General features: G+C 42.8%; 1 protein-coding gene across 1 annotated transcript in view; it reads left to right on the forward strand.

Annotated features, from left to right (window-relative positions):
• The window catches only part of SAMD13 (sterile alpha motif domain containing 13), a 46,368-nt gene extending 31,167 nt beyond the window's left edge, over window positions 1-15,201 (forward strand). The window contains exon 4 of the mRNA XM_075538504.1: window positions 14,975-15,201. Coding sequence (XP_075394619.1) covers window positions 14,975-15,118 — 144 coding nt within the window. The 3' untranslated portion in view covers window positions 15,119-15,201. The remainder of the gene's footprint in view (window positions 1-14,974) is intronic.
• The last annotated feature ends 982 nt before the right edge of the window (window positions 15,202-16,183 follow it).

Consider the following 16,183-nt stretch of genomic DNA (forward strand, 5'->3'; position numbering starts at 1 on the left):
TTTTACTTACTAAAGACAACCTTTCTCATTGCTATGCATTCTCAAGTGACTGTGAGTGGCGGGGACACAGAAGGCCTGTCAGAGCATCTCTGAGCACAGGGTGTCTTTCAAGTGTAGTGATTCTGATAGATATTTCTTAGTAGACCTGGGGAAAACGCAGACTTGTTGGTTGCTGTAGCTTATACAATTACAAAATTACGAATACAACATTGCTACGGTGAATTAGACCAAATCAAAACCTCAGAGACTACAGATCACATCGCTTTATCAGCATTTAATATTACCCAGTATTCAAGATGCTTTAAAATTGGAAGCTATGAAAGTGCTTAAAATATTTTATAGCATGTTGAACAGGAAATGTGCCATTTCAAATTCTGCTGATGTGTTCTTTCAGCACATGAAAATTGAAAAAAGAGTCAAAATAACAAGCAAACAGGTAATGCTGACAACAGTAAAATAGCCCCGAGAAATGAATACAAAACTGATAAGGAAGGAATCTTTTTAAATTTTTTGCTGAAAGGGAAAGCATTTCTGGAAAACACACACACAGTGCCAAAATGGTTGTATAGATCATTTCATTAGGACCTTCCATGCTGCCCAAGTGTGCAGTGCTCTTTGGCTTACCCATTTGTTTCTGCAGTTACCACAACTTGTTCTAATGCTGATTAGAATAAAATAGTATTAAAATAATGTTCATTCCTATATTATAGTTGTCAGAGGGAAGCTCAGAAGATTCCAGGCAAAGGGAAGATCAGATACAAAGGCATGGGGATGTGAACCAACATGCTTTCTCTTGGGAATTAATCTGCTTAGAGTAGGACCTGTGAAACAGGGAGTTCCGAGGAAAAAGACAGAAAGGTAGGCTGAGGCCCAGAGCACAGAGGTCTGGTTTTCCTGTCAGGAGAGAGACGTTGCCTGAGATTGTATTGTGAGATTTGCATTTTTGAATAACTTGTGTTTTTTCTATACTGCTTGCAGTATGGAAAGTGGCAGGAAGAACAAGGAGTCTGGTAATAAAGAAAGATGCTGGAAAGAAGAGATAGATTAGAAAGTTTTGGGGATGAAGTTCAAAGTAATTTAGTGAATGATTGGCAATGGAGGGTGAAGTTTTGTTCTGTCTTGCTTCTCTGAGACAATCCCAGCAGTGAGCCCAATATGAGGATGTAGATAACTCCCAGATCTTCAGGTTGAATAACTGATTGTAAGGTGGCTCCACTAGCCAGGATGATAAGAACGTTTTTGGAGGGTAAATTTTAAAAGGAAGATAAAGCGCACAGGTTGGGGTATATTAAATTTGAGGACGTTGGTGGCCCTGTCAGGTAAATTTTGGATTGTTAACTGTAAGGTCAGTAGTTTGAATTTACCTGTCGCTCCGCTAGAAAGACAAAGTTATCCGATTCCATACAGATTTACAGCCTCAAAAGCCCTGTATAGGGAGGATTTAAGTTGAAATTATCTCACTGGTACTGGGTTTGGTGTTTGCTTTGGTAAGACATTCAAGTAAAGACATGTAGCAGACATCTCAGAAGAAAGAATGAGACGCAGAAACAGAGATCTGAGAAGCATCAGTAGTTTAAGAGTGCTTGAGAAGGAGAGAGAAGAGAAGAAAGCAGGGTCAATGACAACACCCCTAGGGACCAGTCCCTTGAGGGACCCCAACGTTTCTTTGTGAGGAGAGAAAACACAGCTAGCAAAATCAACAGGGAAGGAGCACACAGTGGTGGGAAGAGAACCCATGAGAAAGGTTTTACAGAAGTCAGCGGAGAAGAGTGTGTCAAGAGCAATGAAACGGTCAACAATTCGTTTCCTAGGGCCGCACAACTGGAATGCATGCTCTCATAGCTGTAGGTGCTTGAGTCCAAAATCAAGGTGTCAGCAGGGCATGCGCCCCAAACCTTTAGGGAAGGAAGCTGCTTCTAGCTTCTAATACCCGAGCTCTCCCCTGGCTTTGGTGGTAGCAGGACTTCTGTGTCAGCCTCCCTCCGGGGTCAGGGACCTTTTCTGTGTGTCTTTTCAGTGTCCTCTCCTCCTCTTCACTGAATATTGGCTCATTGGATTTAGGACCCACCCAAATTCAGGATGATTTCACCTTGAGATTCCTCACTAATTATGTCTGCAAACAGTACATTTCCAAATAAAGTCGTATTGTGAGATTCCCGAGGGTCAAGAATCTGGAGAACACGCCCACTTATTCAACCCACTACAGCGAATAAGACCAAATACTTCAACAACAACAGCAAAAATTAATAGATCGATGATGAAGTTTGCTGTTTGGGAAGCAGAGGATCCTTGACTCCAAGTTGGGGAGTGAGGAGAAATCAGTAGTTCTAGGACCAATAGACAGGGTTACTCTTCTTTAAGCGAGAGGTACTCATTTATAGGCAGGAAAGTCGTCAAAAGCATTTAAAACAAATGCAAAACTCTGCCATATAGTTTCTTCTGATTCACAGTGACCCCAGAGAAGCCAGAAGAAGTGCTCCCTCGGGTGTCGGAGGAGGAAAACCTTTACAGAAGTAGATTACCTCGTCTCTCTCCTGGAGTGGCTGGTGGGGGTTCAAGCTGATCTCTAGGTTAGCTGCCCAATACTTAACTCACTGCACCACCAGAGCAAGTGTATTGGACAAGTTAAAAATTGCTAGGAATTTGGGACACTAAAATGAAGCAAGGTTTTTGCAGAGATGGAAAGAGATGAGATGAAGAGTATGGAGAAATTCATACTGACGATGCGCTGGTTTAGCCTGATTTGTAAGATAGAAATGGGGTTCTATAGTGGCGGAGGAAACATTAAAGAACTAGAGTAATGTTGTGTGTTTTGTCCATGCTATACTGTACCCTGGCTGGCTTGTCCCTTTCTTGTGACCCTTCTGTGAGGGGATGCCCAATTGTCTACAGATGGGCTCTGTGTCTCCACTCCAACACCCTTGTTTGCATCAAAATGGTTGTTTGTTTTGAGTTTTCTGATGCCTGATACCTGATCCCATTGACATCTCGTGATCACACGGATTAGTGTGCTTCTTCCATGTGGGCTTGGTTGCTTCCCTGCTAGATGGCTGCTTGTTTAACTTTAAGCCTTTAAGCCCCCAGATGCTCTATCTTATAATAACTGGGCACCATCAGCTTTCTTTACCACATTAGCTTCAGTGATTATGTCTGAAAGGTGAGTATCACAGAATGCCAGGTTATTTGAACAAAGTGATCTTGGCTGGAGGGACAACTTGAATAGAGGCCCAATGTCCATCTGCTACCTTAATACTTAACCTATAAATATATATACATAGACCTACATCCCTATCATTATATATTAATATATCTACATATGTACATGCCTATGTTTATAGCTATATAAATGTCTTTTGCCTCCTAGTTCTTTCCTATGTTTCCTTTTACCTTCCTCCTGCCCCAGTATCATGTTGGACCTTCATTCAGCTCTCTACACTTCCTTTTGGCTACATTGCACTTGATCAAACCCCACCAGGCATTCTATGTCCTCCTCACCATAAATTTTACATCTCTTGTTGTTGCCCCTGGGTTTGTTGGCTCCTCCCTGTCTCCCTGGAACTGTGAGTCCTGTTGTTTTCTCCTCAGGATTGTTTATCCTGCCTATCTTATATAGGTAGACAGGAGAAAAATAGAAAGAAAGAAAGGAAGAAAGAAAGAAAGAAAAGAAGAAGAAAGAAGGCTACGAACAGTTCCTGGTCTGTCTGCTGACACTTAAGAAGGTTTTCTGATTGGGTCTGATGCAGTACCAAGTCCTACCCTCCAGTCCGTAGTCTACTTTTAGAATTCCTCGGGGACTTTGTTGCTTTGCTCCCCTTGCTGCTCTGTTGCGCTCCCTTTGTGTTATGCCCTGGTTGTGGGGTGGGGGGGTGTCACACCAGGCACATTTTCCACACTGTGTCTCCGGTGCTGCCCCCCACAGCACTGTGGGTCAGTAAGGGGAAGCTGTGTCTTGTGGTGAGCCAGGATGCGGTGTTCTCTCTCTCTCTCTCTCTCTCTCTCTCTCTCTCTCTCTCTCTCTCTCTCTCTCTCTCTCTCTCTGTCTCCCTCTCTCTGTCTCTCCCTTTTACTTTGCTCCTGGCTGGGGTCTTTTAAAAGCTCATAAATTACCATCTAAGGTGCAACTCTGGGTCTTTCAAAAGACATGGAAACAATGGTTTCAGTGTACTGATGGACCACATAAACATCACTCTCTACAACCCTGAGGTCAAAAGAATTAAATGTACCTGGTTACCACTACTAACTGCCCTGAACATGATGACATTAGAAATCCTGACTGGAGCAGGAGAAAAATATGGAACAAAAGCTCAAAAATTGTAAAACAGACCAGGTGCATTGTTCAGATGGAGATGAGTAAAACCCCTGGGACTGTGGCCCTTAATCTGCCTGTAGGTCTCAAACTAAACTCAACCATGTACTAGAAAAGCCAGCCACTTAAAATCAAAACATAGCATTTACCCAATGGCAAAATTCAGAGATTTAGGGAAATGGAAGGGAGGGAAGCAGGAAACAGAGAAGAAAGAGGGTTAAGGGATGGTACATTACAGAGATTGCAGTGGATGAGTTTAACAAAGTATGCATGGATTGTCGAATGTAAAACTGAGGATATAAACCTTCACCTAATTTACAATAAAACATTTTAAAAAATAAAGGCAAGAAAATTTTTTAAAAATCATTTTATTGGGGCTCATACAATTCTTATCACAATCCATACATACATTCATGTGTCAAGCACATTTGTACATTTGTTGCCATCATCATTCTCAAAACATTTGCTTTCTACTTGATCCCTTAATATCAGCTCCTCCTTTCCTCCCTCCCTCCCCATTCCCCCTCCCTCATAAACACTTGATAATTAATAAATTATTATTATTTCGTCATATCTTACATCATCCGACGTCTCCTTTCACCCATTTTCTGTTGTCTGTCCCCCAGGGAGGAGGTTATATGTAGACCTTTTAATCGGTTCCCCCTTTCTACCCCACATTTCCGCCCCCCCTCCAGGTATCACTACTCTCACCACTGGTCCTGAAGGGGTCATCTGTCTTGGATTCCCTGTGTTTCCAGTTCCTATCTGTACCAGTGTACATCCTCTGGTCTAGCCAGATTTGTAAGGTAAAATTGGGATCATAATGTGGAAAGTTGTATGTTTCATCGTTGCTACTCTGCAACCTGATTGGCTCGTCAACTCCCCACAACCCTTCAGTAAGTGGGTGTCCAGCTGCCTACAGATGGGCTTTGGGTCTCCACTCTATGCTCACCCCCATGTACAAATAAATGATTTTTGTTCTTTGATGCCTGATACCTGATCCTATTCACACCTTGTGGTCACACAGGCTGGTGCACTTCTTCCATGTGGGCTTTGTTGCTTCTGAGCTAGATGGCCGCTTGTTTACCTGCAAGCCTTTAAGACCCTGCACGCTATATCTTTTGATAGCCAGGCACCATCAGCTTTCTTCACCACACTTTCTTATGCACACATTTGTCTTCAGTGATCATATTGGGAAGGTGTGCATCATTGAATGCCAGTTTATTAGAACAAAGTGTTCTTTCATTGAGTAAGTACTTGAGTGGAGGTCCAATGTCCATCTGCTAGAGGCAAGAAAATTTTGAGGGAGCTCTTGACAACGTATATTTCCTTTGCTAAACAGGAGGCAATTCCCTCTGCTTGCAGTGGACAGAGAAGGGTAGAGATTTAAAAGGAACTAGAGGAGAGAAGTTGCAAGGACATGGAAGCTATGCTAAAGGTTTATGGCAGATTCTTTTTTTTTTTCTTATATTCTTTTTTTTGGTTTTTTTTTCTTTTCTTTTTTATCTATCTATTTATTTATTTATTTATTTACAAACCCTTGTGTTGAGGGCTGACTTTCAATAGATCGCAGCGAGGGAGCTGCTCTGCTACGTACGAAACCCCGACCCAGAAGCAGTATGGCAGATTCTTCCTCCCAAGTGAGGAGCTGAGTTCTTCTTTGTTGTCTTGTCTGTTTCAAGTCTGGAAGCCCTGCTGAAGTCTGTTCATTCTGAGTGATCCTGCTGGCATTTCAAATACCATGACATAGCTTCCAGCATCACATAAAGGCACAAGCCATCACAGTATGATAGACAAGTGAACCAACAGGTCACATCATAATAAATGGAGTAACGGTTGAAGCTGTCAAGGATTTTGTCTTGCTTGGATCCACAATCCATGCTTATGGGTGCAGCAGTCCAGAGAGCAAAAGATGAGTTGCATTGGTAAAGCTGCTGCATAAGACCTCTTTAGAGCACTGTAAAGCAAGCATGTTACTTTGGGGACTAAGATGCACCTGACCGAAGCCATGGTATAGTATTTTTAGTTGCCCATCTGCACTTGCAGGTTGGACGTTGAGTGAAGAACAATCAATACATTTGAATGATGGTGCCGGCGAAGAATATTCAAAGTACCACGGATGGCTAAAAGGACCAACAGATCTGTCTCGGAAGAAATACAGCCAGAGTGCTCCTTAGAGGCGAGGATGGGGAGACTTCATCTCATGTACTTTGAGCATGTTGTCAGGAGAGACCAGTCCCTGGGGGAGGACATCATGCTTGGTAAAGCGGAGGCACAGTGAAGGGGAAGAAGGCCCTCAAGGAGGTGGAGTGGAACTATGGCTGCAACAGTGCGCTCAAGCATGAGAACAGTTGTGAGATGGCACAGGGCCGGAAGTCATTCTGTGCAGTTGTACCTGAGGTTGTTATGGGTCAGAAGCAACTCAATGGCACCCCTAATAACAACACAGCAGAGAGCAATAAAGCTCAAGACTGGCTACCAGAGGGAATGGGAAAAGGAGCTGACTAAGGATAAATAAAAGAATTGCTGATGTAATCTGCTGAAACGACTGAGATCGGCACACTTTAAATATGGAAGGCTTTTCCTTCGTGGTTACTTGATTTTGCTTCTTCCAGCTGTCCTGGTTATAGGGGTTAAAGAAGCTGGATTACTGGACTGTTCCTCTGGGGGGCTTTGTAGAGTAGGTGAAGTGGAAGATTAGGCACCTAGGGATTTGAAAGAGTGAGTTAAAGGAAGGTTTCCGTGGTCTGCCATAGGGTGCAGATGTGGAGGAGTCTGACGGAAACTTCAGATGAGCTGAAAAGAAAATGTGGGTTTAATGAAAGTGGGGAATGACAGAGAAAATAGGATACTGAACTTTCAGAGTTTCAGAAGTAGGAATCTTCAGGTCGAAGATGCCATAGGACAAGGTTCTAAAACAAACTCTGCAACCATTGAGTTAAGTCTGGCACACAGCTTAGAACTATGATCACCTATGGTTTCCAGCCTATACATCCTTTTTTCTCAACAGTTTTATTGGCATATAGTTCACATATTGTGCAATTGAATAGCTCAGTCATGTCAAGAAGAGCTGTACGATCATCGCCACGACCCGTTTTGGAGCATTTTCTTTAAGCTTTTTCTCACCGTCATCAGCTACTCCACCACCATCTTTCCCTGCCATCCCCCAAGGACCATCGATCCAGTTACTGTCTCTGTAAATTACCTATCCTGGAGTTCACATGCAGAGAGACATTGTAAGGAGAAAAAACCCCTGAAAGAATAGCAAAGTGAAGCAGATAAAAGCCTCATTTGAAAAGAAATCAGAAAATACTAGAACTTGAACAACTTTAGTTGGATCATAAAGGAGATCAAATGACAGGGTGCTAAGTTTTAAGCTAACCGCATCTGCAACAATCCACTTTCCAGCGCGTTGTGCATGTTAGTAAGGCTTTTCCCATCCCTGGTCCACCAGTGGCTTAATTCACGTGTGTTTCCCCTTCACTTAAAAAACAACAACAAAAAAACCCCTGAAACATCTATGCATCTTAACAGAAGCAGGCTGACCCATATTTTTCCCTTCTAGTGGCTGCTGGGTTAAGATTCCGACCTTTCAGTTAGCAGGCAGGACTTTCCAAGATGGCTAATACAGCCCCTTTACGCTCCATCATTTGCCAGCAACACACAGTACGCTGTTACACAAAGACACACCCATTAAATCTCTGCAGGCAGGCACTTTCTCAGAGAGTCACAGTGGATTCTGTACCCGATTTACGTGCGTCTGCCCTGGAGGTGTGGTGGTGAAGCACTGAGCTGCAATCTGTCTGTACGGTCTGCTGACATGTTGGACATCCCCAGCAGCGTTCTACTCCTGGTGTCACATGAGTCAGCATGGACTTGATAGCAGTGAGTTTGGTTTTCTGGTTTGTTACTTTGCCAGAAGCTCTGTTGGCATAGGGGTTGACGTTGAGACACGAACCGCAATGTCAGCAGTTTGAAACCACCACCAGCCTCTTTAAGGGCGTAAGGGAAGCGTTCTACTGCCGGCAAGAGCTACAACTGTGGAAACCCACGGGGGCAGTTCTACCCTGTCCTGGAGGGTCGCTCTGAGGGAGAATCAACTCGATGGGAATGTGTTTTGTTTTGGTTAATTTAACACGTAAGGGAAAGACACACCAAACAGTTATTTCTGTTAACAAACTGTTCTTCGTGAAGTTTAAAACAGAGGAAGCCTCTTAAATAGGGATAATTCCCATCCCCAATGTGCTCACCAGGCAAGTATGTCATCAGTGAGTCACTGGCTACACATTTTGAGATCATAATCACTCCAGCCACCATGAGCTATGGTAGGCAGTGCGAGAGTGGGTGGACTGAGAAGGAAGCCTGTCTCCCCCCACGAGAAACTTGACCCCAAGAACCATGTGATATAGTTCAGAGGGTCTTGGGGGTAGCCTTAAATTGCTCATCGTCCTCCTTTCTGACGTTATGTGGGGATTCTTCAGAAAGCCATCTTTGTGTCGTGAGAGGGAAGGCCTTGCGAAGTGTAATGGCGAATTACTACAAAGTACTCGGAGTCCCTCCAAATGCTTCCTCTGCTGATATTAAGAAGGCTTATCACCAATTAGCACTACAAGTCCACCCAGACAAGAATCCCGGGAACAAAGAGGCTGCCGAGGAGAGATTCAAACAAGTAGCAGAGGCCTATGAAGTGTTATCTGATGCCAAGAAACGCAGTAACTATGACAACTGCAGAGGGAATCTCGTCAGTAAGAAAAATAGGGGTGACAGCTGTGAGGACATCCACCCGGAGGAAGAACTATGTTCTGAGAGGCCGAATGGCTTTGCCGGGGAAGCCCTCTTCTCTGGAGATTGCTTCCCCGCTGGCCGTGTGGACAGGGCCAGGAGGTTCCACTCCTTCTTTAATGTGACCCCGGTGTTGGACACGGGATTTTCCACTTTTGTATCCTTGGGTTCTGGACCCAGTCCCGCTTCCTCCAACACGTTTGTGCCCTTCGTCAGGAGTGGAATGCGGAACTTCCGACTGGTCACCACGTGCAGCCACATTGTCGATGGCAAAAGAGTTGTCACAAAGAAGGTGCTGGAGAACGTAAAGGGGGCGGATTGAAATGAAAAGAGAAAGAAGAGTTCATCCGATGACTTCAGCTACGTACAAGTAGATGCTGCTGTGTTCTTTTACAGAGAGGCTCCTATGAAGCTGGTGAGTCTTGAGGCTTGTCAAAGACATAGAGTGTTTTGAATTGGAATAGAAAAGAGGTCACTTTGCTCCCTAACGCTCATTTCACAGAGGGGAGGAATGAACCAGATGTTGACACAAGCAGCCGAGTTGGGTTACCAACTCAAGGCTTCTCACTCTGATTTGAGCCGTGTTTCTCCTACTCCCCATGAGGAATCGTGAAGATCTTGCCCAAAGAAGGCTGTCTAAGAGTCTGTGGCAGTCCCTATCATCATGAATCCCATTTCCTTCTCGGAGTTACACCCCCGCCCCCTCTCTCAGTTTCCTAATGACCCCTTTCTCAATATCCACTCGCCTCTTTTCACTTGTTTCTCTCCCACTGTCCCTTTCTGTCCGACACTCCACGCTCAGTGGAAAGAGATAGCTAGGTGGGGAGTAATGCTGGCAGAGACAAGAGTACATGTTAAACTGGTTGATTTTTTCCCCCTTCATTTCGTGCTCAGTAGATGTCAGGCATCTACTTAACCCGTGTTATCTCGGTGACTCTTTCAGGAAAGAAGTGCCTTTGCTATTCCTCTTCGCCTCCTCGCCTGTGTGGATAAGGAAAGGAGGCCTAGAGAGAATAAGTACCTGGCCCCAATCTCCAGCTAATCATTGGTAACACAGCAGGCTACTCTCAGGTGCCGGCTTGTCTACTGAACTGTCATATCTGTGGATCTCACTTATTTGTTAGTGTAAAATCTAGTATCTTGCCCTCATTGGAAATTTACAGGCACCATCTCCAAACCTAACATCAATGCATGCGTCCTTTTTGGAAATTATTAACTGTGCCGACATTCTGTATCTTATTACCCAACAGGAACTTGAAAGGTAAATGTTTTACATAGTCAAGCGATAAAATCAATGTAAAAAGTTTCGCTTTCACAAAGATTTCACTCAACAGAAAATAAACAGGGTCCCTGAAATGCGAGTTACTTTTTGTTTGGGCTGTAACATGGTACACATGCAGAATCATGGGGTTCTTTTTTTATTACTAAGTGGACCTGGTCATAGGCCTGCCCCTCCACTTGTACAGTAAGCAGACTGAAGTCTGGAGGGCAGTGTGAGACGCAGACAGCATTAGACCCACTTGTCTCCCACTCCCCTTCCTGTGCTCACTCTAGTTCCACCATCAGTACCCCGTTGACTCTCTGGCCAAATTTAGCTTTCATTCTCATCACAATCTTTTTCTGAAATATTGTAATAAATTATTAGATTTCTTAATCTAGGGATTTTCCTACATTCATATTTTTTATGAGACAAGTGTTTTATGAAGTCTTTGAACCTCTTTAAGCTCATTAAATTTTCTGAACTTGAACAAGAATATTCATGCATGCCTCTGGCAAAGGATAGCACTCACGCACTGAGCTCACTTCCAGAAAGGGAGCAGAAGGCAGATTTGGAAACTGAATACATTCTTTTTTTTTTAAGTCTATAAATTCCCACTTAATTGTAATCAAGTACCTCCTATATGTCAGACATTGTGCTAAGTACCTGACATGAATCACTTCCAATCTCTGAAATTCCTGAAGGGGTATAAGCGAGAAAACCGAGGCTCTGGCAAACTGAAGAGCTTCCCCAGGACCTCACCTAGTCCCCTGGGGAGACACGATTCAGCCTCCCTCAGTCTTGCCTCCCATTCCCATTACCCCATCTTCCAGCCCACAATCTCAGCTGCTGTCATCATGGTGAAAGAAGAAGGCTTTGTGGTAAGTGTGAGTGAACAAAATGCATTTCAAGGATTCTCAAATGAGGATTTTCTAGATGGAATTTTCTTTTATCAACCCTGGTCTGAAGTGAACTGCAGTGTGTCCCCGAACAAAAGGAAAAATCAAAGTGGAGCATGAAACATGATTTTCCATGTTTTCTTAAGTAAAATCAAAATTTCAGCATTTTTCACAGAATTACTTGGCTGTTAATAAAAATGCTGAGTTGTAGAAGGAGTTTTAAATTCCTTTCTCCATTAGTCAGGGCTGCTTTCTTATTATGTGAAATTGAAAGTGGTGTCATCTCTTCTTGATGCCTGCTTAAAACAGATAATAAGTATGAGCAATGGAAAGGGGAGCAGGAAGAATTTTACCATTAAAAAAAGTATTCCAAGTGAAACTGTGCATGTCGATGCTCAGGATGAGGGGCCATGAGCCTTGCTTGTGGCGGTGTTAGCTGCTGTCCAGTCAGTTCCCCCTCAGAGCGACCCCACGGCAACAGAGTGAGAGGCTGCCCGCCAGTCCTGGGCCAGCCTCACATTTATTATTTTTGAGCCCATTGTTGTAGCCACTGTGTTAGCCCATCTTGTGGGGACTCTTCCCCTATTTTATTGACTTGCTACTGTAGCAAGAATGATGTTCTTTTCCAGGGACTGGCTTCTCCTGATAACATGTCCAAAGTATGTGGGATGAAGTCTTGACTATAAGGAGGCTTGTATATAAAGAGACTTGTAGGTACCTAAAATTCACATTCCTCTGGCCTTTCCATGCCTTCAGACTTGTGCATTCATGTCCAGCTGTCGAAAGTCCCTCGGCCCTCTTTCAGACTTACAGTTTTCACTGATGGATTATCTTTAGCATTATTTGCTGCCTAAGTTAAAAAAAAAAAGTATAGCCCCGTAGTGGTTGCTCAGTGGACTCCTCACCGCAGTGTCAGAGGTTCAAAAGCTGCTCAGAGAGGGGGGAAAAATAGGGGTTTCCTGCTCCTGAAAAGAATAACCTTGGAAGCCCACTGGGGCAGTTCTACCCTGTCCTGTAGGGTCACTATGAGTCAGAATGGACTTGATGGGAGTGAGAAGTGAAAAGTGAAAAACACACCACCAAAAAACCCTCACTAGGATTAAAAGGTCAATTCCTATGTCCTTAAATAATTCCCCACTCCTGCCCTATCTTACTCTTCCCCTATCAGCCTTTCTATGTTATGCTTTAGAATAGATTTCTCTCACAAATTAATATGACTTTTGTCTTCTAGTAGTCAACTAAATAGATAAAAGTTTCCAAAGCTCAAAAATATTGGAGATCAGTTCAAAGTAATTTTTGTTTTTCTGGTCTGGGCAAAGTGAAATGAAGACCATAATCCTGTCAATGATGATGGAGAGGATACTGCCAAGCAGTTGTAAAATTTATAGCAGAGGGATTATCTGCAAAAGGGGTATCTCATGGAATCCGTTCAGAATCCCAGAATTCCCACAATACTCACTGTGTTAGTGTGGCTTGACTAGAGTAACAAATTTATAGACACTCGTGTGTGTATAAGTAAGAGATTTATATAAAAGAGCAATTGTATATTGAGAAAACATCCCAGCCCCATCCAGATCAAGTCCATAAGTCTGGCACTAGTCCATAAATTCCTCTCTAGACTCACGCAGCATGTGCAATGATGCCGAATGCAGGAAGATCACAGGCCAGTGGGCAGACAGTCTTGTGGATCCAGTGGCAATGGAAGCATCTAAATGCTGGAACAGGACCTCACATGGCTCATCAAGCTCTCTAAATGTCTTAACAGAGAGTTTCCCAATTACAGGAAGGAAAACAGGAGTTCCCAGAATCCTCAGGAAAAAAGCCATGACTGGCTATGATTGGCTATGACCTGATTGACAGGCTAGACTCCACCCCTTCTCAAGTTGTCAGGAGATTATGTAAATGCCACACCCACCCAGGAAACAGAAGAGGAAGGGACTTGCCTAAGGTTAAACAATAGGTATTCTTTGAAGTTGCACTCTGTGTACCTGTCTATCAGTAGAGGAGATGGGTCCAGAAATATGTGAGTAAAATCATGAACAAGGATGCCAAGACTCACCACACACAGCTAGTTCTACTCTTGGACCCAGGTCTCCTAAGAATCAGTTCAGTTCTCTTCACAGTAAACAAAAATAAGGTAGCTGTGTTACTCTGGGTAGACTAGAAAAACAAACCCAGAGGCTCTCATATGTTCAAGAGAGAACTTGATATCAAGAGAAATTTTACATTGAGAAAACATCCCAGTTCAGTTCAGATCAAGTCCATAAGTCCCATATTAGCCCATATGTCAATACTAGTCTATAAATTCCTCTTTAGACACACGCAGCTATGCAATGATGCTGAATGCCGGAAGATCACCGGCCAGTGGGTGGAAGCATCTCAGCACTGGCATGGGTCTCCATGTGGTCCTCCAGTTCCAGGTCTGGCTGCATCAGTATAGCTCCATGTGGCCTTGTCAGCAGGAAGACGAAGCAGAGAGTGCCTCTCGCCTCCAGGGAGGAATATAGGAGTTGCCAGAATATGCAGGAGAAGGCTAGGCCCACACGGGCACCTCATTAGCTATGGGCTGAATGACAGGCTAGACTCCACCCCTTGGAAAGTTGACGAGATTATGCCACAGTGGCATTCAGTGCTTCCTTAAACCACTTTGTATATTTGACATGCTCGTCTCTTTCATGAAACACGCCCGTCTTCATTTTGCCCCAAAACATTGCAGTCTCCAAGGTGCCTGAGAAATGTGTGAGAGCAGAGTAGAAGAACAGGGGAGGGAATTATGTGGCTGTCATGCCCATGTTGCATTTCTTGAGGATCCACAGAGAGAGTGGTGAGTGAGAGAAAGTTATGGGTAAGGACTTTCAGCATCTTTTTCCTGAGCAGTGGCTGGTAAGTTTTCAACTGTTGAGTTTTGGGGGTAGCAGCCCAATGCGTAACCATTATGCCACCAGAGCCCCTTGACTCTCAAGCATAAAGAAGTTGATGTTGAGGTTGAGGCAGGATGGTTTTCCTTTTAAAGAAAAAAAACAAACTCAAGGAGGGTAAATTTTCAAGTGTCCATTTTTATGATTGATGAAATTCCAGAAAACCTGAAATTTTATTCCCAGTGTGACTAGATAAGCCAGCACATACTTCTAATTGCAAGGGAAACAGAAGGGAATTATGAAATTAGCACTGGCTTTGGTTGTACTCAGGGAAAACCTATGCTGCTATTTTTTTTTTTTTTTGCTAACTAGGATAAACGGGGTTTTTTTCCTTTAGCTTAGGTAAAATTTAATTTCTTGCTTAATCCTTGATTTGCATGTAAAATAAGGGCCATAATCTCTACTCTTTCTAGTTCATAGAGTTGTTTAAGGAAAGAAATAGGCAAGACATTCTGAATATGCCTTAACATCTTTTAGAAATAACAAATGCTATTCCTATTAGAAGCAATGTTTTTATCCTTAGGATATCTGTTCTAAACTTGCCACCAGTGTTTTAAGATATGATATTCTTGTGTCTGAAAGTTGGACCACCTATAGATTATATTTAATTTAAAAATACAAGTAGAAGATGGGAAATAAAAATAGAAGATCCTTTTTTCTGTTTAATTTTGGCACAACTGAAAATTATGTTTTTAGCTTGCTAAAGATGCTCTGACTTTTTCCTTGGAACTTCAAAAGAAAGACTTTTTATTTTCATTATCCTTGCACTTTGGGACTTAAATGTTGGCTATACCCTCTGCTTATATTCCAGGAAATTGATGGAAAATCCCTGCTATTGATGACAAGGAATGATGTGTTGACAGGACTTCAGTTAAAATTGGGGCCTGCCTTGAAAATCTATGAGTATCATGTAAAACCTCTGCAGACAAAGCATTTAAAGAACAGTTCTTCATAGCGGTGTCAAATTGAGGGCTTAGCCTCAAAAATAAAATAAACACATAATTTGGTTTCATGTGATGAAACTTTGTAAGGAGAATACATACATGTGTATATGTAAGAATTTCTATACAAATGATGTTATCCTATTGGATAGACTAGGCAATCCATCTGCTGCCTGGCACTCAGCTCAGGAGCAAGGACACAATGTGGATTGAAGGGCTTATTCCTGTGGAGTCTGTCAAAGAGAATGAACTTTGACATGATTAGGCATCTCCCCAACAAAGACTTTGAAATCAGAATGGTTACCTTCATGGGTTGCTTACACAAAATCCTTCTTAAAAAATTAATGAATTTTTTTTGTTGTTGTAGACTTAGGATTAAAAGCCAGAAAACTTGGTGGGCGGAGGGTGGGGGACAGAAAGGAGCTGTGTGTCTTCCCCAAATTCCTCTGCTCATTTGAGCTTGTGTTCCTTAGATGGAATTGCCCACACCCTCTTTTTATCGAGGGTCCTCCACTTGACCTTATTTAAGTTTCATTGGGATTTGCTGTGATGTTTGAAACCAATGCCCTTCAGGAGCAGAACCATAGCTCTGAAAAGAGAGCCCTCTTTTGAGGTACTGGGGATTCTCATCCACATTCAGCTAGCTGTCACAGGGCGGATCATGGTATTTTCTGCATAGATTTGCTTTTAAATTGGTCCTTTGCTTCTGAAGAAAGCATTTTTCACCTTATGATCTGTGTTTATAATACTTTGCTTCTGAAGAAAGTTGCCAAATGTTACACTTCAAAAAGCCTTGTTCCTAATACAGAATATTTTTATATCTATATATACATATCTTCATGATGGTGTAATATTTTTTTAATTGTTCAGATACTTTGCTTGAGTGTTTGTTTATATGAGAACTTGAAAAAGTGGACCATCTACATCTCTGTTCAAAGAGACATTTCCTCAATCTGTGTGTCAATGCCTTGTTGAATTGGTGCTTTGTGGTTGCAATAAAGCATTGCTTCAATTTATTCTCAGTGTCCCTTTGATATTTTGGTTGCTTTTAGTGGGATTAAGAAATTATTTCTCTCCTT

This window comes from Tenrec ecaudatus, chromosome 1, assembly GCF_050624435.1.
Source record: "Tenrec ecaudatus isolate mTenEca1 chromosome 1, mTenEca1.hap1, whole genome shotgun sequence".
Lineage (NCBI taxonomy): Eukaryota > Metazoa > Chordata > Mammalia > Afrosoricida > Tenrecidae > Tenrec > Tenrec ecaudatus.